We start from the raw sequence: 23,102 nt of genomic DNA, 5'->3' as shown, positions 1-23,102 counted from the left end.
AGATACATTTGTCCACTTAATTGAGCAATTTTGGAGCTTTATGTGCGAATGAGATTGTATGAGTACCTGAAAGCATAAACCAAAGAGAAAAGCCAAAGCATCATAAATTTTGTTCCAAACAATCCTAGAGGACCACAATTTTACCTTGAGCAATAAAGTTCCACCACACCATTTTTGTGTACTCCCTTGTGAGCAGTGTACTTAAACATCCTCACCAGCAACTATACATGGACAAGTTCCATTCCAAATGATGGCTTCTCTATTTAAAAAACTAGTATGTATTTTATTTTTTATATCCTTTCTCCTCACTATTTCTTCTTTACATGTTAAGAAAATTGAACATAATTCACGTTTTCTAGCCTCAATATTTCGCCCACTTATTAGAGTGGGTAGAACAGACCCTCCATGGTTTTTGTTACCTCCACCATTAGCTAGTCCTTCACCCACTCCTCCATATGATTCAACACCTCCATCATATTCTTATCAAACACCAGCTCCCTCCTCTTCTCTCTCTTTTTCACCCACCTTTTCATCGAATTCACCCTCGCCCTCATCGTCATATGAATCACAACCTTCCTTCTCTTCACCCGGTTCTTCTTATGATTCACCACCTCCTTCATCTTCATATGGATCAATAGCTTCCTCCTCTTCACCCATCTCTTCTTATGATTCACCACCTCCTTCATCTTTGTATGATTCGATAGCTCCCTCCTCTTCACCCACCTCTTCTTATGATTCACCATCTCCTTCATCTTTGTATGATTCGATAGCTCCCTCCTCTTCACCCACTTCTTCTTATGATTCGCCACCTCCTTCACCTTTGTATGATTTAGTAGCTCCCTCATCTTCACCCCCTTTGTCTTATGATTCACCACCTTCTTCATCTTCGTACGACTCAATAGCCCCCTCCTCTTCACCCACTTCCTTGCCCACTTCATCACCTCCTTCAAAGAAATCACTAGCTCCCATTTCTTCTTTTACACCTATGCCTCCTCCTCCTCCCTCCAAATTTCCATTATTTGCACCACCATCACCCGAGTATAACCATCCTCCATTCCAATCCTCACCTCCATCAGACCTTTTTGATTATCGATTTCCACCACGTGTTAAACGTTCACCACCTTCACCGATTTCCCAATTCTCACCATTAGCCTCACCCCCTCATGCATTATCAACTCCACAGTTTTCACCATCAACATCGGATAATTTGCCTTCTACACCCTCACCATCTTTTGAAAAGTTACCCCCCTCAATTTTCATATCTCCTTCTATGCATTCGTTGCCTCCCAAACATTCAACACCTCCAAACTTTGAATCACCCCTTGCTTTTCCACCTTTACAGGAAAACTCACCTCAAAGTCCTTACATGTCACCCCCTATAATGTCGATCCCGCATCCCTCTCCTCCCAGTCCTCTCGACCTCTCTCCTCCTCTCTCATCCAAACCAACACCTAGGTATAGTAATTTCTCGTCTGCTCCACCTTTAATGCAACCACCTCCACCTTTACTATATTCACCGGTTGCCTCTCTTCCTTCTATATCAAATTCACCTATTGCTCATTCTCCTCTTCAATGGGAATCATCACCTTTGTCTCCTTCTCCTACATTAAAACCACATGAGTCTCCACCTCTAGTAGAGTCACCTTTGTTTCCTCCACAACTACCAAATATCCCCAAGTCTTCTTTCAGTCCAATAAGACTTCCTTCATATTCTCCTTCTTCTCCACCTTCAATAAAACAAAATTTGTATCCTCCTCCTTCTCCACCCACAATAACACCAACTTCATATTCCCCTTCTCCAATTTCCCCATCAAAACCACATTTCCCATCCCAACCTCCTCTAAAGCAACCTTTGTCTCCTTCAAACCCCTACTCATTTGCTCCTGTTCCAATGGGATTTCCCTTCTTACCACAACCTCCCTCAAATCATCCACCTCATATGGGGACTCCAACTAAACTACCTTTCTCTCCTCGACCTCCACTTGGACCGCCGCCGCCAATAAGGACTCCAACTAAACTACCACTCTCCCCTCAAAGTCCGTTGAAACCTCCACCTTTTAATAAAGCACCAAGCAAATCAAAACCTCTATCAAAATCACAACCCTCTCCTACCCCCTTGCTAGAACCACCTTTCTTTGCCCCATCTCCATTGACATTACATATTATAACTCAACCACCACTAATACATCTGCCACCTTCCTCAAGTCAACGACCACTAATAAATACACCACCTCCAATAAGAACACCTACCACACCACCTTACTCACCTCCATTGTTATCAAAATCACCACCTTTTGTTGATGGGCCTCCTAAAACGCCTTTATCTTCTCCATTCCCATCAAATTCACAACCCTCGCTTGCCCCTTCACCAGAAGCACTATCTTTGTCCCCAATGCCATTGAGATTACCTCCCTCATCATCACTTGAATCTCCTCCACTTCACTCATTCAACATAACCCCTTCGCACTCCGCAAATCCACCCAACCCCTCTAATACTCCTCAAGTCTCTCCTCTTAGCCTTTGCTCATATGAGCATTGTGCAAGGGGATCTTGTCCTATGCTCACTGCTCTTCTTCAAAGTTACTTCTTTGAAGCAATGGAGCCCAAGTTTTTGTACCATTTCAGAACAAATTCCAGTTGTCTATTAAAAAAAAAGTAGTGCACAAAGTAAGGCTACATTCATTAAAAGAGTTGCAATGCATAAGCAAATATTGAGCAAATATGAGGTCAAATCAAGTGTAGGGTTTAAAGAGAATGAAGTGTTCTCTACTTTAGAAAGTGCTGAGTTCGTAGTCAAAATATATTTTATTTCCATGAATGTCCTTTAAGGTTACAGTGGTCTTCCTCACTCTTGATTCCTTCTGACGTGGTGTGAGTTACCCATTAGGCTAGTAAGCAATATGCTAGGTCTTTGGTCCAAATCTAGGATCATGCTAGCAATGACATCATTGACCTTGAACCAAGTCTATTTTTAAGATATTATCCTTGAGGTTCTCACCAATCACAAGTGGCATGAGTGTGCTATGCATCATTTGGAAGCTAGGAAGAGAGTGTACTATGCTTCTGAGAACATGTGTTATGCTAGGGACTTCAAATGTTGGGCTCTTAAGAAGTACTTTTTTGACACATTGGTGACAACGGTTCTTCTTTATGGAGTTGAAGTGTGGGGCGAGAGTATCTAGAAGCCTACTTGGAAAGAGTTTGAGAATGTCCAAAGTGTTTTCTTACAAACTTTCTCCAAGTTAAGACACAAACACCATATATGCTCCTACTTCGTGAGTCACTATCTCTTCCAATTTAGGTCATGGACAGGGAAACTCTCTCTCTCTCTCTCTCTCTCTCTCTCTCTCTCTCTCTCTCTCTCAGATGTGTACAACTTCTAAAAACACAATTGTCCAGAATACGATACACACCATCGTGAACATAGATTGCTTGGCAAGGTGCATAGCTGTAGACAATCAATGGGTAGAGGCAAAATTTGCTACTTTTATGCATCCACCATGTTGAGCCTTGAAATCTAACAACTCCAAGAATATGCTGGGGTACACGCGATTCTTCTCCCTCTCCTTCTCCCGCGTCTCTCTCTCTCTCTCTCATGAGTATAAGAAAATACTCACTAATGTGCTTAGAGTTTCTCAATCAATTATGCTTTCTAGGAAATATTAATTGTCAACTTGATGGAAAAGTCTATTTTCATTCTCTTTGCCATGTTGCATTTAAACTCTTCTCTCTCTCTCACTGGTATAAGAAAATACTCGCTTATGTGCTTAGAGTTTCTCAATCGGTTATGCTTTCTAAGCACATTAGCGAGTATGTCCTTATATTCTTGAGAGAGAGAGAGAGAGAGAGAGAGAGAGAGAGAGAGAGAGAGAGAGAGAGAGTGAGTGAGTTTGGAAACATCATGGAGTGGTGCCTTAGTGTTGAGAGTTAGGGCTGATGGGAAACAAGGGATAGGAAAGACCATTACAATGGAGACAAGGGATTAAAAAGAGTGTTACAATGGAGTGGGTGAGACGTACGTTTATTGGGAGTGTGCAATAAGATGCAATAGAGTGGATAGAGGTGTCGACTGATGCTTACACTTAGCTTTAATAACCACGAAAAAATATTTCCCACCCACCATCCAGAAATAGAAGCGCATGCAACCAACTTAGTTTAGTACACTCTATGCGTATATTCATTGAGGTCTACTAGATGAGGGTGAGCTTACTTTGATAAGGTGACAAAAAAAGATGATATCACACCAAAACAAAACTTCCTTACTTTCCCTTGCTAGGCATATTCTTGTGGGCATGTCAAGAGACCATATTTGTGGAGATGCTCTTGCATCCATTGAAAAAAGCCTAGATCTTCCTCTCTTGGAAAATTCTTCTTTGGTCCATAATTTTACTTCTTTCTCAATATCATCACCTTCTCCCTAGAAGGATATGTTTGCATTTGTTTGAGCAACTCATGAATTCAACTAAAAGGATAGTGTGGCATGGAAACAACTCAAATCTTTAATTTAGGGATCTCTTACCGATTGTAAGGTTCCCAACCCACATGTTACCAACCCACATGTTAGGGTGACTTGATAGCTAGGTATCCCTTTGTTCTTGAACTCCATTGAAGACACCTCAATCCAATTTAGAGAAGCAAGGATATGAGAAATAGACTTGTGGAAGGCCTCTATACTTCGTGGTTGTGGATGTAAGGGTTCTACACCACAAGCCATGTTAATAACCCAAAGGTTTTGATTGTAGCTAACATTAAATTATTGGTAGACTAAGCTTCAACATGCTTAGGATCTATAGATGATGCCTTTCCCCCCAGTTTTAGAGGCATGACCACCATTCATAAATTCCTAGATATGATAAAAGACTTATCCTTAACTAGCAACTAGCCTTGTGAAATTATCTAACTAATTGGGTCTGCCTATCCATAGATGTAGTTTCAATTGGATACAATCTCCTAATTTTCACACCGCACTCACCCATTCCTCTTGTTTTTGTATTACTACCACACCATTTTACATATACAATCAGTGTTCCTTTATTCATTTTTGCCACCATCTGATTCATACAACCCTTCAAATATCATCCAAACATTTCTCAAGTAAGGCCTAGTGAAAACAATCCTATCTTTTAGGCAAATGAATCATCCATTGCTATAAGTTTATTGCTACCCGCACACTTTTCAACAAAGCCTTTGCAAGTGTTTTCTTATTTGCTACCCCATAAAGTTTATTCTCCACTAATTCGGTATTTCTCGAGGACGATCACCTTTCAAAATGTGTATCATATGACGTGAATTATCAAAAGAAGATGTATACGATAGAGGGGGGTGGGGAGATTATTAATTAGACACACAATGTAAATGTAACATGTATACAGGGGTATTATTAATAATCTCTTGAACACACTTCATCTAAGGATCTTTTAATGAGTGACCACCCTAAGGGTGTTTCCTCGCTATCAATGAGCTCCATTTGCCAAGCAAATGTTGTATTGATAACTTTCTTCTCACAAGAAGTTCTTTTCATTAGTGTTCAAACAAGTCTACCTATATACCAGACAATGCTTTCATTAAACTACTCTTTTCAACTTGACTTAGAAAATGCATGCTTGAGTTTTGTGATGCAAATCATATTTCTTGGCCATTTTGGGGACATCCTAGGCTTTCTCTTACTAATATCAACTCATCTATGAACAATGAAAAAATTCAAGGATAGGTTCATGTGCAACATCATTTTGCACTTGAGGATGGCTAATCGCAACTTTGTTCGCTTGCATTGTGGGTTGAAAGTTCACTAGAGCTGTAATTATGGCACTAGAATTTTGTGTATTCCTCTTTGGTGGGGCCATGCCTTATGAAATACATATAAAGGCCAAACAAGATGGTAATACTAGAATTAAGGCAATTTACCAACTAGCAAATAAGAAAAGAGGTAAGGATATGATGATAGTGCATGAGATTATGCATTTATCCACCGAGGACACATCCTAGTGCACACACAACCATAAGTGGAAAAATCCATGCTTCACATACCACTTGGAAGTAATTAAAAAGAGGGAATACTTTAAGAGGAGTGCTAATAAAATGGGGGAGGCAACTAAGGTAAACAAAAATCACAAAAAACGGATCATATCCCCTCATTACTTCTCTTACTCATGTATGCCTCCATAACATACCCACCTACATGCATAATTAACTAGTTCTAGATATTCTCATGCACCTACATCCTACAATTGGGGCTCCAATAATTGCTCCATAATAAGTGGTAGTTGATGATTTCTTGATAAGAACGCTAGGTGACCTATACTAGTACCTAATAGGATGCAAGGAAAAGAAAATCCAAGATGAGATTTCTACTCATGTCTTGTCTAATGAAGTGCTCACAAAGGAAGAAACAAATTCTCAGGTTGCCTTGAGAAGAGATTACAAGGGGGTATTTTTGTAGATGAACTGACCTATGTTGGTGTCCTCAAGGTTTGAAAGTGATGAACAAAAAGGGTGCACAATTTTTTAAATACTTGAGCTGCAAAAAAAAAGGTCTATTTAAGACCAAATGTTCTGACAGAGTATGCCCCAAAAATTGTATTTTTAAACAAGGTACTGGGAAATAAACCTAGCTATGGGTACTTACGCTAACTCCCAAGACATGATAAGTTTTCCACACATGTATGAGGTCAACACCATGATCCATGTGACTATAGGAACATGAGGATGTGCATTAGTCTTTTGACACATCACAAATAAAAACATTCGGGCCCTCTCTCATGCTCTTTACAAACCCCCTTGTCTGATTATTATTTTGAGTTGAATCAAGCTACACTTTGTGCCTACACCATGTCTACATTATCTCTAATTTATTGTGATTAGTGTGTGCTTACCATGACCATATCGTTAGCCTAATCCATGCACCATGAATGGTAGAATGTGCTTCCCACCACGATGATTTATTGACCCAACAACTTGTATTAGAGCCACATGATGACTAGGATAATTTCTTAGCCTTATTAATCCTAGTCATTCTTCTCTGCTAGATCAAGTGGTGCTCTGATCTCTCATCACTTTGATTGGAATCATACTTGTTGTGCATTTGCATTTTATATTAGAGGTGATGGTTTTCCTTTTTCTTCCTAGCCATTCAAATTCCCAAATTGCACAAGTTGGTGGCCAACCATCTTTAACATAGGGTCAAAAAATTCAAAGTCAATTTCTCCATAATTATCCATTGCAAGTTGATGATGAGGACAACCTTGCGTCAAGGCTCTCACCTACTCACTGTGCTTCAAGCATAGCTTTTGAGGTTCAGTAGAGTGGATTACATCCTCATCGAAGACCATCACGACCATCATGGATTTACACCTCACTCAAGGCATCAACCCAATCAACTCAGCATCAGTTTTGTGTGGGCACCTCCATTGACTACCAAGATTGTTCCATAAGCAAGGCACACATCTACTCTCCCAAGGCATGGCTACTGCTCTTGCTCTCTTCCTCACCCAAGGATTGCCTCTACTACACTTGAATTCCCCGTGCCATATCCCTCTCAGCTACTTTTAACTTCTACTACACAATTCATCTATTTGCATGCTATGATATGCTCTCAGATTTTGCTGCACATGACATCCCTATCCACATTCATCAATGGAGACTACTCTTCACCACTTGCAAACCAATGGAGGCATCAAAAGCACTCTAAGATAAATCTCACCAAATTGCTCAAAGCCTTCCATATTATCACACTCGAGCTCTCTTTGGCCTATAGCATAGGGGCAACTGCATGCACCCACCATTCTTAGATGCTCATTTTTTCTTGGCTTTCTACTCTCCCTCATACCTAAAAAACCATCCATCAAAGTCTAGAGCATCAATCACTATAGCCACCCATCGCAAGGCTAGCCACCAACCTACCAACCTTAGCCCAAGCAATAGGCCAATTGAGGTGGGCTATGAATTCAGCCAAATCTGTGTAAGGAAGCCAAACTTGTGTAAGGAAGCCAAACTCAATAAGCATTATATTTTTGGACAAACATGTCTTCAATTGGCTATAGCTTGTGTTCGCAAGAAACTCAAGATAGAAAGGTATTGCTTCACCAATATCAACTAGCGTGGAAAGAGGATTTGAAGTCAGATAGAAAGGTGCTCATTTGGTAGATTAATTGAGCACAGACAAGTTTGTAGAGAAATAAATTTTCTTTTATGGAGTTTTTTTAAAGGGGATTTAAACAAACTTTAAGCTCCAACTAAGTCTATAAGGTTACTTCAATCTCTACCAAGTTTTTTTTGTAGATGACCTACATCTCATGCAAACTCATCTTTGGAAGCCCCATTTCTCAATTGGGCATTGTTAGCTTTTTTGTCCTTGAGTACAATGTTTGTTATATTGCATGATATGTATGCTCTCCTATCTGTAGACAATATTGTGATCAGGAACCTTAGAGAACTAGACACTAACTTGCAAATCAAGGTAAGACATTTCTTAAGGATACATACACACACAAACTGCCTTGAAAATCAAGGTAAGACATTTCTTAAGGATACACACACACACACACACACACACACACACACACACACACACACACACACACACACACACACACACACACACACACACACACACACACACACACACACACACACACACACACACACGAAGAGCACCAAAGCCCTGCACTCCATTATGTATGATATGCCTATCAGGACACGTGCACTCACTTCAAGGTTCTTTCACAACAAGCATCTCCTAGGTCAAGCTCAAGGAGAGGAAATCCGATGATTACAAGGGACAAATCAAGGTACAACCATGAAGAAGTAGAAGGAGATCCATCAACTATGAAGATAAAGAGGCTACATCAAGAAGACCATGAATATCAAGATCAAGAGAATTACAATGAACCAATACTTGATTACAAAAACATCAATCAACTATGAAGATCCAGGCACAACTAAATGAACAATTAAGCATCAGTTGAGCCTAGGCATTAAGTGATCACCTTGTGAACCTAGAGATATGAATCAAATTGAACCTCATAGATGTATCAGTGAACCACACCCTAGATGAATTATAATCATGTGTACACCATGCCTAGGTTTAAGGGGAGGATTGTTGGGAAGTATCCAACACATGATAAGCATATTTATGAGGTCGACACCATGATCCATGTGAGTCTAGGAAAATGAGGATGTGGATGAGCAATTAATGCTTGTGACACATCATAGATGGCATCATTCGAATCCTCCCTCAAGCTCTGTATAAACCCCCTTGTATGTTCATCATTTTGAGTTGAATCAAGCTACACTTTGTACCTACACCATGACTACATTATCTCTATGTGTGCTAACTGTGACCATAGAGCTAGCCTAATCCATGCACCATGAATGGTAGCATGTGCTTTCCTCCATGAATAGTCATTGCCCAAGCACATGGTATGCCACAAATGGATGAGTTAAGTAGATTTATCCTATTAGGACTAAGAATCCATTTTGTGTGTTTACTTTTAGTGAATATGTTGTCATAGAGAGCTCACCCATCATCAATCATATTGAGCTTGCTGCTTGATCATCCTGGTATTTGCCTTGATATTTCTATCAAACGCAACACAAGCATAATGCACTAGATTCAACTCTTTTGTTCATGTATGAAGCTTTGCTTTTTTTATTTTTGTAGAAAGTTACAGTCTTTCATGAAAACATAGTCAAAAGGAATTGAACAATTTGTATCTTTTATATAAAAAGACATATGTACTTTCAATATATGCAAAGACATCATTAAAACCCATCCTCCACACACACACACACACACACACACACACACACACACACACACAGACACAAAGAGAGAGAGAGAGAGAGAGAGAGAGAGAGAGAGAGAGAGAGAGAGAGAGAGAGAGATTATAAGTGGAGTCCAAGAGACAACACATGTAGACAAAACCTTGCTCAACAATCAATGCATTTAATTAAAACAACCTCTTTTCTTCCAATCTACGAATGTGAAACCAAGGACATTGTGGCCGTTGTAGCATGCACCTTGTTGATATCTTTTGTGGTCATACTTTAACTACTTTCATGCTTTTAGGAAGGGATTTACAATAAAAACCATACATTCATCGTTGTGGTAAGCACCATGCCACATTGAATGAATGTTGTAGGGATATCTTGTTATATGTTTCCCAAACATTGATCAACTCTTGCGTGAGTTTGTAAAGGAATTCTTCAAAAAAGCAATCAAGCACAATGCGATTTTCCAAATCTATGCCTTTAAGCAAAAGGAAAACAATAAAGTGAAGAAAGCTTCGCTTCACTTCAAGCAATATATTGAGAGGTATCTCGTGCGAGAGTTATGCAAGATGAATGACTGCCAGGTCTCTTCATAGAGGTCTTAAGAAATGAAACTCTAAAAAAGGACTTGACTTAAAGGCGTGCACCACGTTTGAACATGTCACTAGAGAAGCGTTGTATCTAGTTGAAAACTTCAAGACTTATGGAGAGTATCGGAGGACACCGACACAACCACCAATAGTGCCTCTTCAACCATTAGCGAGTCATCTACAAAACGCATTGCTCCTACTCCAACCACCAATAGTGCCTCTTCAACCATTAGCGAGTCATCTACAAAACGCATTGCTCCTAATCCAATCACACAAATTTTAGATCAAGTGGTCGAGAAAGTAATCCGAAGGATGAATCAGGCTTATTGACAAATTTGAATCTATAACAACAACTACCGCAGGTAGCATATGTATGAAGAGCATTAAAGTGGTGCACAATCGAGCAGAAATATACCAACCATGAGGCAAATGAGTGTTTTAAAAAGAAAAATTATGAGGGAAAGGCCATATGGACCTCCAACAATAACCTTTACCACCACCACCAAGGTACAAGATAGGACCCAACAATGTAGCACAAGGAGGAGACAAACCACAACTTGTGTTGGGCCAACCACCACCTTTATCTCAAGACAATAGAGCCATTGTTTGATATACATAGCCGGTAGAACCAATCATGAGTCAATAGGTGTTGCCACCAACTTCCTAATATAAAGAGCCAGTTGATTGTCCTTTTTAGGTAAACTGAGACAAGACTACATAACCTTCCTAGTAGCTCAACCAATGAGAAACTAGTACACAATGGACAAAAACAAGCTCATGTTCATATCAAACCAAAATTTCAAACATAGAGGGTATCCTAGTATCCTCCTACGACATGATAGTCTACGGGGGCACCTTTAGTTGCTCAGCCAAAATTTCCATGCTATGAATGTGGAGGTATCCATTGGGCACGAGTTTGTCCACACAAGGGCGAGAGAACAAAGATATTTGGGTTTTGTGAGGGTTGTGTAAAAGATCACCTCATCCAACACTGTGCAAAGAACCCAAAAAACAAGGAGAGTGAATGTCATTGGGGATTTTCCTTATTGAAGTAGATCTCATTCAGAGCCAATAGTTCTTGTCAATGTGGTGATTAGAGATAAGGCTCAAGAAGCAGCTGAAAATATGTCAGTAGTAGATGATCCAAAACTTCCTAAACAAACAAAATTTGAAAGCTTAATGGTAAGGACTCAATGAAAATCCTAGAAAGTGAAAAGAGACAAAATGAAAGTGAAAAAGCCAAGGGAAAGAAACACCTTAGAGAATGAGCTTCAACAAACAAGGGAGCAACTCAAGCATGAGCAAGAAAACAAAGGAAAAATCAAGAGAGAAAAAGTGTCAAAAACATTATCAGGTTGTTCAGTCTTAGTAGAAAAAGTGAATGAGCAATTGGATGCTATGATGCAAGCCTATGAGGCAAGATTGAAAAAGAACTAGACATTAGAATAAAGATGGATGATGTATCCGCATCCAGAGGTCAAGAAAAAATGATTGGAAATGTGCAGACGGCTCATAGAGGCAACCCAAGCTCTAATGCAACCAAAAACATTGAATATTCCCAAGCAAGCAGTGTCAATACCTAAAAAGGAAGATGAAAGTGCACACAATGGAAACAAAATGGGCGAACAAACTAAACCTAGAAACAGAACACCATTGGACACAAGGATGGTTACAAACACAATGGATGCGGCCAAATCTCAAGAGATATAACCAATTCTTGAAGTGGAAGAGCCTTGGCCACAATCCTTGTGGGAAACAATCACAAATAAAATAGATGGCAATGCTACTTTACAGTCGACACTGATCCCAAAAAGCAACAAAAACCATGAGAGTTATCCTAGGGATATACAATAGTTATACAAAGATGCAGGCATTGAAGTATCCACAGAGAGTAAACTAGGAATGCTAAAGACTTTACCTTCTTTTTTAGGGGAACACAAAATAAAATCAGAAGTGAAGGTCGTGCCATCTCAAGAGAGTCCAGTTCCACAAACGATGGGACACAAAAAGCCTCCACAAATTGATGCCATCTCCTATAAGATGCACCATTACTCTCTCAGACCTTCTGAAGATTAGACCACATTTATGGGCTCAAATGGGCAAAAACGTGGAAAAGATGGGGTTGAAAATCCCTCCTCAAGATGTTCCTATAAATGAAAACATGGATAAAATACAACGTGAGAAACCAAAAGCAAAACCTATGCCAGTGAACAAGGTGGGTGACTATTGTGAAGGAGAAGAAGGAAACACCACCTTACCCCTAGAGTACAAAGGAGTGAAGATGATAGCCATACTTGATAGTGGGGCTAGGGTAGCCATTTCTATGAAGGAAATTTGGGAGAAGTGGGAAAGGCCAGCTTTCAAGAAGACACTTGTCGTGCCATGGCATGTGCATAATGTGAAAATTAAAATATCTACCTCGCTCTTAATGTTTTTGATGTGTGGGACCAAATGCTACAATGTACATAGTGTGATATATGCGAAAACGGATGCGATGGTTGCATGCGTGTACATACCTGGTCGAGTAGGTGAGGCCAGGGATGTGGCTTATTTGCATGTTTTACCACATTAAAGCATGCCTCATTTGATTTAGGAATGTACAAATGTCAAGTGTTTCGAGGTGGCACGCTTGTTTTGCCTAGAAAATTCAATGCGGGCGATCTTGGCAAAAAATAGCAGGTTTCATGCGTGGGCATAAAAGACATGTCCAAAGTGCTTATCATGTGGAAAAATGAGTTTCAACATGAATTTTGAGCCCAATGGATTTTTACACAAATTTAGGGATTTGCTCGAGCTTGTTTGGGCATTTTACGGACAAAAAGGGGCATTTTTGGGCAAAAAATGGCAAGAAAATGGCCAAAAATAGCCCAAATATAGCAAAAGATGACTTAAAATTCCACATCAACCATGGTTTCATCATTGATCAAGATGAGAAAGAAGTTATAGAGCCAAGAATGAGCTCATTTGGGCCTATAATCAAGGAGATACAACCATTCCAATATAGGGTGCTAGTGTAGCCCCGTGCTCCTTCCACTACATGTCCGAGGCTATGAGGTGTCCAATTAGGGTTTCCCCTTCTCAAATAACTACTTGGGCTTTTCCAATGAAGTACCAAAGCTTCCATGAAATGGTCACGATGAAGAATTTAAGCGTCAATTTAGGGTTTTTAACAGGTCGAAAGAGCACTGCATCTTTGCAATTGGGAGCGAGGCTACACCTAATCTTCACACACACAAGAGTTTTGAGTTAATATTGGTTCTTTGTCAAAGTGGAGATTTCATGGGTGGAGTTTTTTTTTTTTTTATAGTGTGTTTTTATCTTCAAATTGTTGGAATTAGGGTCGCAGAGAAACACACACAACTTGGAGAAGACGAAGGAAGCTCAAGGCACACAATAGAGAGTGTGTTACTTAGTGTGCAATGGAAAGATAGATAGCCCTAGAGTGATGGGCGTATATAGAATTCACGAGGAAAAAAGCCTCCTAAAGAGGGAAAAAATGCCCTAGCGGTCCTAGTGTGTTCACACACATCACTACCACATGTGTATGGTAACAAATCCCCCCTGGAGTGATGAGGTGAACGAGAGCTGGCACATGAGTAAAGGGAAGTGCCATGCCCTGAGGACACGATCAGTCCACAAAGGGGAGTAAGCCCAAAGCTTTGCAGAAAACTTCGAGCTTCTCACGAGACAATGCCTTTGTGAAAAGATTTGCAAGGTTGTCCTGTGTTGGCACATAAGCCAAGCATGAAACAAAAACCACTTGTGGACACTTGCGTGTCAAAACAACTAGCCCAATTTGAGTCCAAAAAGCATGTAAGTCTAGCGGCAATGAGCTCCCCTGGGATAAAACAAGCGAAGATGTAAAGTGCCACTTAGGTAGAGAGAAATCCTCTTGACAGCTTTCCAATGCTTAGACTCTGGGCTATGCATAAATCTGGTGACCTGTGAGATTGCAAATTGAATATATGGCCTCATGTTGCATACATAAATGAGGTAGCCAACATCAGTTTGGTAAAGAGTGACATTAGCAGGATCACCAGCATCCTGAAGACTCAATTTTAAACCAATATCCATGGGAGTGGCACTAGGTTTGCAATCCTCAAGTCCAAACTTACATAGCAATGTCTCTATGTAACTTTTCTGACACAAGGCAATACCACCATCACACTGCTTAAACTGTATAACCAAGTAATGATGCAGCAGCTCGAGATCTTTCATCTTGAAAGTAGCATTCAAATCAGCCTTAAATTCAACAATATGTCTCTCATTTGGTCCAGTGATTAGCAAATCATCTACATAAAGAACCACAATGAGAAGTACATCACCCTCATGCTTTACATACAATGTGCTTTCTGTTGGAATGTTACGAAAGCCTTGTTTGACCAAATGAGTGTCAGCTTTTTCATACCAGGCACGAGGAGATTGCTTCAACCCATACAAAGCCTTCTTACATCTGCACACTTTGTCCTCTTGTCCTTTTATGACAAAACCGCAAGGGTGCGTTACATAAACTTCCTCAAATATGTCACCATTCAAGAAAGTAGTAACAATGTCTGATTGATGTACATCCCAACCAAAATGAGCTACCAATGCACACAGAAAACGCACAGTAGTCATACGACAAGTGGGAGCAAAAGTCTCTTCATAATCTATGCCTTTTTGCCGTGGATAACCCTTTGCAACAAGTCGAGCCTTATGGCGATCGATCTCACCATCCGGCTTGCATTTCAACTTGTAAACCCACTTCGTACCAATGGCCTTTTTGCCAGGAGGAGAATCACATAAAGTCCATGTGTCATTTTCTATAAGTGCATCATGTTTTGTCTGCATGGCAGCCATCCAATTTTCTGAATTCTGTGCTTCATCAAAAGAAAGAGGCTCCTCAACATCATGTAAGCTAGACACAGCCAAAGCATAACAATCTAATGCATAAGATGCAAGGCGAGAGCCTGAACGAGTAGGGCACACACTTCCACACAGACGGCACCAAGGGGAAACATGAAAGTAGGAGAAAGAGAAGGGGGAACAACAACAAGAGGGGGCAACAGTGGCTTGATTGCATTTCAAAAGGCATGTACACAAGCTTGCACTGCCATCACGATGGCCATCATCAAGAAAAAGTTACAAAGAGGTTAGCTTGTCAGAGCTCTACTTTGCAGGCTTCAAACGAGACCCAAAAGCCCTTCATTTGATTAAAATTTGAACTTTATAGGGGGGGGCTTCAATTTTGGAAATTGCCCTCTTGTTGGTCCATCTGGTACCCTGATTTGGCATCTTTAGGAAGGGGGGAACCGCTTTACTTTTTTCTCTACTTTCTCTTGCTCTCTTTGCACTTGGGGGGGGGGGGGGGGGGGGGGGGGGGGGGGGTGTTTTAGCAATGTTGCTATTGCCCCCTAGGCACTTTTTTTATTTTTTATTTTTTATTTTTTCCTTCATTTTTTACCCCCTTGGGCTATTCAAACCTTACACTGGCCCTTTGGCCCAGTTTTGACCTTCTCTATCCGAATCCCTCTAGCCTCTCTTTTTTCGTTTCCTCCTCCTCATTTGCTCCCTTTTAGTGTCGGCCTCCCTCCTTGCTCTTGCCTTTGTTTGGCCCTACTTTAAAATGGGTCCTTTGCTTTGCACTTGCCCCGGCTCGGCCTTGCCTTCACCTCTGCTGGCCCTTGCTCGGCCTTTGACTTGCTTCTTGCCTTGACCAGATTTGGGCCCGGTTGCCTTAACCGGCCACTCTCCTCTACTTATCCATTCCACATGGGATTGACCCCTTATATGCTGGGGAGGCATTAGCGATGTCGCTAATGCTCTCCCCTCATGCTTTCAAAAAATGGGCCCTTAAGGCCGCGGGAACGAGCCTCCATCGGGTGGGCGACCACATCATCAGAGTATGGCCAACAACTAGCCGCCCCCTGCCACCGGCTACGTAGGCGCCCCACCAGGCAAGTCCGCCTCCGCCAACTAAAAGGTTGCCGCGCAACCCCTACGCCAACAGGCTTGACACACAGTGCCTCCACATTCACGCCATCGCCACATGCTCAAGAGCCCATGCTCGCCTTAATACATCTCCAAATGATGGCACTTTACAACCTTTATACCCCACAACACTGCTTCATGGCAACACATATGGGATTGCCCCCTGCCACGTGGAATTCTTTGGTTCAATGCACCCTCGTGGGTTTATATTCTACCCCAAAAAACTCTCACTTGACATCACTTCTTTCCCCACCTTTTGAATGCATGCCCTACCCTGCTGAGTAGCTCAACGATCGGAGTAGAAATTCCACCCGACCGTCTCGGTCCTCAACTTTAATTTCCCCTCGTGCTCGCTGAACTTCTACTATCCCGGGATCGCGATCCAAGGCGACAAAAATTTGAAAAATCATCTGCAAACACTTATTATTCAACTACCTTAGGCTTCCCCATGCCGTAATTCGGTGCTCGAAACTCAGAATCATAAGCCGTGACTTCTTGTTGACTCCATCGGCATGCTCTACCTGCTTGAACCCTGTTAAGGCCTAAAAAACTCCATATGGCACATTCTTCAATGCGGGCAAGTGGACCTTGGTACTTGCCCTAGCCTTCTGCACTGCACTTGCCTGCAACCTCTGCCTAGCATAGACCATTTTTCTAGCCCGGACCAACTTTGGCTGCACCACATTGCCCTGCCCCCTTGTCGAACATTTATGCTCGACCAAAAGCATATGTACAAAACTTTAAAACTGGCACACCACACTGAGAATGGGAAGCACTTATAAAACCATAACTCTATGTACAAAGTATGTAAAAAAGTTCTATTTTTTCTCTCTCGCACTCCACATGCTTTAGATGGGTTGCCCACCCCCCTTGACTACAATTTGATGCACTTCGGTCACTAAATCCCTCTCAAAATACAGCTTGAGCCGTGCACCGTTCACCCTGTTCCTAAGAAGCTTGCCATTTGCTCTTACCAACTGATAGGTCCCATTTGGAAAGGCCTTTTGCACTTTATACTGACCTGTCTACTTCTTCTTGAACTTCTTCTGGAATGTGAAATCTAGGTAGCTTTCATACTTCATGACTAGGTCTCCTTCCTCTATCCTCTTGTTTGGCAGGTTCTGATTGAACTTGGCAACCCGCTTCTCTCTTTGCTTCACATACTAGTCCGCTGCTGCCTCTCTATCCATCTGCAAATTCTCTAAGCTAGCTATCCAATCCTATAGAGCTCTTTGCTGAGTGGCATTGACATGCCACATACCCTTTAAAGCACTTAACTGTGCATGCAATCGTAATACAACCTCCTTACCATAGACTAGTTCGACTGGAGTGAAGTTTGTAGCTACCTTATAGGATGTTCTATACACCCACAAACACTTCTCTACATTTGTTTTCCACTTAGCTTCTTGCTTGTACACGTGGTTTGTTAACATTTTGATGATTTGCCCATTGGCACTCTCGACTAGATCATTGCATTGGGGTGATAGGGTGAGGAAAACCGATGCTGAATCTTTAGCTTTTCCACTAATGCACTCATGAGCTTGCTTCTAAACCCCTGACCCCTATCAGAAACTAACACCCATGGAACACCAAAATGGCAGCAGATGTTGTCGAACACAAACTGAGCCACCACATTAGCATTTACTTCTTTCACAGCTTTAGTCTTGACCCATCTTGTAAGGTAGTCAATGGCTACCACCATGTACTTCTTACCTCTCGTAGACTTTGGGAGAGGACCTATAGCATCTAGACCCCACTTCTCAAAAGAACTTTGTGCAATGATGGCACCTTCTGACTCCACTACCAATCGTCTTTCACCTATAGTCTGACACTTGTGGCACGTCTTGCACCAGTAATGCACATCCTTCACTATGGAAGGCCACCAAAAAACTGCTCTAAGCACTCAAAATAGAACCTGGTCTTTGCCCTGATATTCACTTTCCTCGTGGCATTGCTCTAGCACCATTCCTATCTCTTCTTTGTACATCACCCTGCTAAGCACTCCGTCACGTCCATAGTTCATGAGATCTTCCCCTACCATGTGAATTTGCGAGCCTTTTGCACCACTCTTCTCTTCTGCAACTTGGACAAACCCTCTAAACATTGCCGTGCACTCAAAAACCCTTCAACCTCTTTGAGAGTCTCCCTATCTGCATAAGTGGTGGGGCCACATATAAACCTACAACATGCACCTGCACTTTGCTACTTGCTAACTGGTGTATCAACTTTTGAGAAAGAACCAAAAGTTTCAATGGGAAGAAATGCATACCCATACCATGAGAAAATTAAAGAAGTTGTTGCTTATGTCTCCAAATTTAAGGAAAGCAAGCAATGAAGGTAGAAGATATGTAATTGTGATAGTGTATACTAGCCCCATAGGAATTGGATGGGTGATTCGGCAAGATGATGATGATGGCAAGCGATATGTGGTAAGATTTGGAGCAAAAGTCCTAAGTGCTGGCCAATGCAACTATCCATAGGTAAAAACAAAGTTATTAGGAGTAGTCACATCATTGAAATGTGACAAAGAGTATTTGATAGGAGAAAATTTAATTCTACAAGATAGCTACAAGATCTAAATATGAGATAAAAGTAAATAAGTAAAAAAAAAATCACAGCCATGAAGGATATTTATCCTCGTAAATATCAAAAGTAAATTTCAGAAAGTTATCCTAAAGGTTATTAGGTAAATGAAATAAGTAACTCACTCTTATAACACACATATTTTTATGTATATTGATTGCAAATGCTATCATGCATCTAAAAGTGGAATCATAACATTGATTCCCATGATGATCATACCACAGCACGACATCCACCTCCTCTAAACAACCTGCACATCCTTCGATATGTGGCACACTTTTGATTTTTGCAGGTTCAATCCTTATTCATGCCCTCCTCACTTCCTTCTTTCCTAAGGTCACCTGACATATTATCCAAATCTTCTTTTTCACCTTTCTTTGCAACAACAAATTCATAATTGTCACCTCTTCTTTTGAACACTTTGATTCTTTTCCCGTTAATAGGAACTTTCAACTCTATCCCATCTAGCTCACACAAGGTATAAGTAGCATTTCTCTTCACATGTTTTACTACATATGGTCCAAACCATATTTTTGAGAGCTTTTGCATGACAATATATTGGTTTTCAAGACCACTATCATACAAATCATACATCAAAACCCAATCACCCTTTTTAATTGCCTTTCTCATAAGCTTGTGTGTCTTATCAAAATATTCTTTGTTCTTCATTCTTGCATTTTTCAAGTGCAAGTTTGCAGCTTCAATGTCTTCAGGTCTCCTTTCTAGTTGTCTTATACATAAGGCAAGAAGCTCTTCCTTACTAAGCCCATCTTGCCAAGGTAGCACATTTCATGTGGGAATTGCTAGGCGTTTGCCAACACATCAACTTCATAGGTATATAACGAGTTCTAGAGCTATGTGTTCTATGATCAGTCCATAAAGCATATGGCGACAATCTTGGTCACTCACCAAGTTTTCCTTCGCAAGCTTTAGCCAATGCTTTGATGATTGGACAATTCCCTTGTTCACTCTTCCCATTACCTTCTTGATTGTAAGCAGTAGTACGGAAAATCTTGATTCTAATGTAGGACGAGCATTCCCTTGCTTCTTTAGCATCTAGCTCACCCCTATCTGCAATTATCTTTCCTATACCACCATAGCAATCACATCATCAAGGAGGAATCTACATATAGCTTATGTGCTTGTTGTTCCCAATGCTCACCCTTAAACCTAGTTATTTAAGTCCTCTCATGCAAGGATCAAGTACCTCATCTAGCACATTCCTAAAGGAATTGGGACTAAATCAACAACCCATTTGTAGTGCATAGCTAGTGGATATGAAGGATGCAACTCATCAGTGAGGTACTTGATGTTTAAATACATTTGACATGTCTCACAAGTTTCTACAAACTGTGTTACATCATTACACATAGATTTCCACTGATACGTCTCCTTCAATTTGGAAAAGGTTTCCCTACTACCTCAATAACTAGCCCAAATACTATCATGTACTTCTTTTAAGATTTCCATTGGGTTTTTCTATCACATAGAATCATTTGTGCTGTAGCATCCCTTTTTTGTGGATACTTCCACAAGTATCCATCCTTTAAAAAATAACCATAATCTTTCTGCATATTGTTTTGAACTCTAATTAAAACCAACTATCTTATTTTTTCAAATGTGCTCAATTAGCATCCAAATTTGAGCAACCACTCACCTTCATACAACCCCTCCGAAAATGACTCAAGTGCATTAGACATGTAAACATAATCACCCTTGACTTGAAAAGTGGAATAGAACTTTGTGCCTACATTATTGCCTTCATCAATCATTTCTTCTTCATCCTTATACCTTGCCCTAGACAACATATCTTCCATTGCATTGTCTTTACCTACAATATGTTTAAATTCAAGATTTAAGGACTTAATGTAGGCAATCCATTGCAACATAGCAATATCTAGTATTGAACAACTTGCAATCATTCAAAGTAGTGACAAACAATCTGTTCGTATAACTACACATGCACCAATTAGATATTCTTTCTGATTATTCAATGGGGTAACCGCAAATTACAACTTTGTATTTATTTGAGGATAGTTCCTTTCATGAGGACTTAGAACCTTAGCCCCATACCTCACCGATCTTCTTTACCATTGTGGCCTATTGCCCATCAAATCCCTACAAGATTGGTATCCATAGTCACAGTGACTAGCCTTCCACATTTGTGGTTCACCTTCCTCAAAGTCGGTGCTTCTAAAGAGGAGAAATCCCTAAAGGAAGTGCCTTCATAGATTTCAAGGCACAACATAATGATAAAAACATCCTACCTCATGTGGATTAAGTGCAAAATCCTTACCATGTTTTGAAAGCATTTTTCAAAACACTTCTTCTCATGTTGTGTTAGAAAGTTTTCTTGGAAAGATTTCTTTGTGAATTTGTGCCCAATCATATTAGGAATCCTTAACCTTGGTTGCAAAGAAGCTTGTTTTATCTTGTCCCTATTGTCTGGAGGTAAAGGTGAAGCCACCAATTCCACCTTCTTTGCAACACTTTTGTATTTAGGTTCCACATGCACTTTGGGTCCAGTCACTTTTGCTAGACACTTCTCCTCTTCAAAAGCATCTATCACCTAATACATCTCCATAGGGCATACTTCCACAATCTTAGTCCCACAATGCAAACTAGACCCCATTATTTTATCAAGCTTACCCATATTATCCACAATTTTTTTTTTCTCAAATACACCAAAAACATTTTCATTGTGATCAAGCAAACCATTTTTCACCAATTCTTTCTGCACAGTATGTACATATTTTCTCTCACATCTCTTCAAGTCCTCAAATTTTGTAAAACATATTGATCCACGTTTTGTTATCTGTGAATTTATGAGGAATTTATAGAAAATACTTTTTGTCTTCCTGGATCAAGGAAGAACCCTCCCTGTTTTGTACCACTACAGTCTTGCTTCACAATGGTACTCTCTCAAAACCCATCATCTCTCTATGGTCATGAATCTCTTTACTCATTTCTGGCAAAGGGTGCTCTCAAAGGTTTTCTCTATTTCTTTCATGGTATACACAAACAATAAGAAATTGAATGGCATGTTTTCCATTTTTGCTTCTTATGTAGCATACGTTGAAACATCATCCATTACTTTTGTTTCTAGTCGAACTCCTATGATGTAGAGTTGTCCCAAGATAAGATAATATAAATATGTCTCATGTAAAAAGAAGTTTTGGTCAATTTTACATCACCTAATGTCACCTTCACACCTAAGCATGTTCCATACAAGTCACCAGCTGAGTTGTTTGACATTGTCACCATCCAACCATGATCCATGTCCATCAGCCATTTGCACTTGTTATAGAGGCTCTTTGACATTATATTTATTTCTAAACCATGATCAATTAAGGCAAAAAATGGCTCTTCTGGATCTCCTACCTTGAACAAAGTTTTTGTAGTAGCCTAGTGACTTCATGAATAGTGGCTCCTAGGAATGGCTTCAACTTCTTTGTCATCATTAGAAAAATTCACTCGCTTTACTCTTCCGGTGGATTGGTAGCATCCTACCACACCTTTATCATCCTCCCTATCTTGAAATTGCATCCCATGCGCCTTCGAGTTTTCACCTTCAGCCCAACCTACGGACGAATGACCTCAACAAGAGTTTGTCTCTTTCTCTTGATGATATCAATGATCTCTAGCTCATGGAATTCACACTTGGCAATGCCAAGGACTGCTCCCAAATCAAACTCAATCTTGCTACTCAAAATGCTATCTCCAAGACTTTCTTTAACTCTGTAGAAACCTCAATACTAGATTTTACTTTATAATATAGGCCCTTTGGCTTATCTTTTGTTGGTTCTTTATTCTTTCCTATTGTATACTCTTCCATAAGTCCTTGAGGTGGAGATGCTCCTTTTGTCGGGGGATTTTTGGGAAGGCATAGAGTCACTTCTTCCTCCACTTCTAGAAGCTCTTTTTGATGGTCCTTCATCAACATTCTCATGTCTACACTTTGCTTCTACAATAGCCTCATTTTTTGGCATTCCATAATGTAGGCATGCACTGACAATGAGTCCACTGGATCATTCCATCATGTTTCTAGGCGTATGCAATCCCTTGCCTCATGTAGGATCTCCTTTGTAAGATTTCCCTTCCTAGATAGCTCCACGACTTTTGGCCACGATATACCATCATCATTACTCATAGAACCCTTGGATTTATCGATCTTTACTCCATAAGTAACGG

The 23,102-nt window shown here is 40.5% G+C and overlaps 1 protein-coding gene across 1 annotated transcript; it reads left to right on the top strand.

Moving 5' to 3' along the window:
• Positions 1-235: 235 nt before the first annotated feature.
• On the top strand, positions 236-2,754 carry LOC147442380 (uncharacterized). The gene has a single exon (XM_086528576.1). It carries the CDS (start codon positions 248-250, stop codon positions 2,657-2,659), a length of 2,412 nt encoding a protein of 803 aa, XP_086384702.1. The 5' UTR covers positions 236-247; the 3' UTR covers positions 2,660-2,754.
• The last annotated feature ends 20,348 nt before the right edge of the window (positions 2,755-23,102 follow it).

This window comes from Adiantum capillus-veneris, chromosome 14 (genome assembly GCF_014529385.1).
Source record: "Adiantum capillus-veneris isolate H3 chromosome 14, ASM1452938v2, whole genome shotgun sequence".
NCBI lineage: Eukaryota > Viridiplantae > Streptophyta > Polypodiopsida > Polypodiales > Pteridaceae > Adiantum > Adiantum capillus-veneris.
The sequence above is the reverse complement of the archived record's forward strand: the minus strand, read 5'-3'. Positions and strand labels throughout refer to the sequence as shown.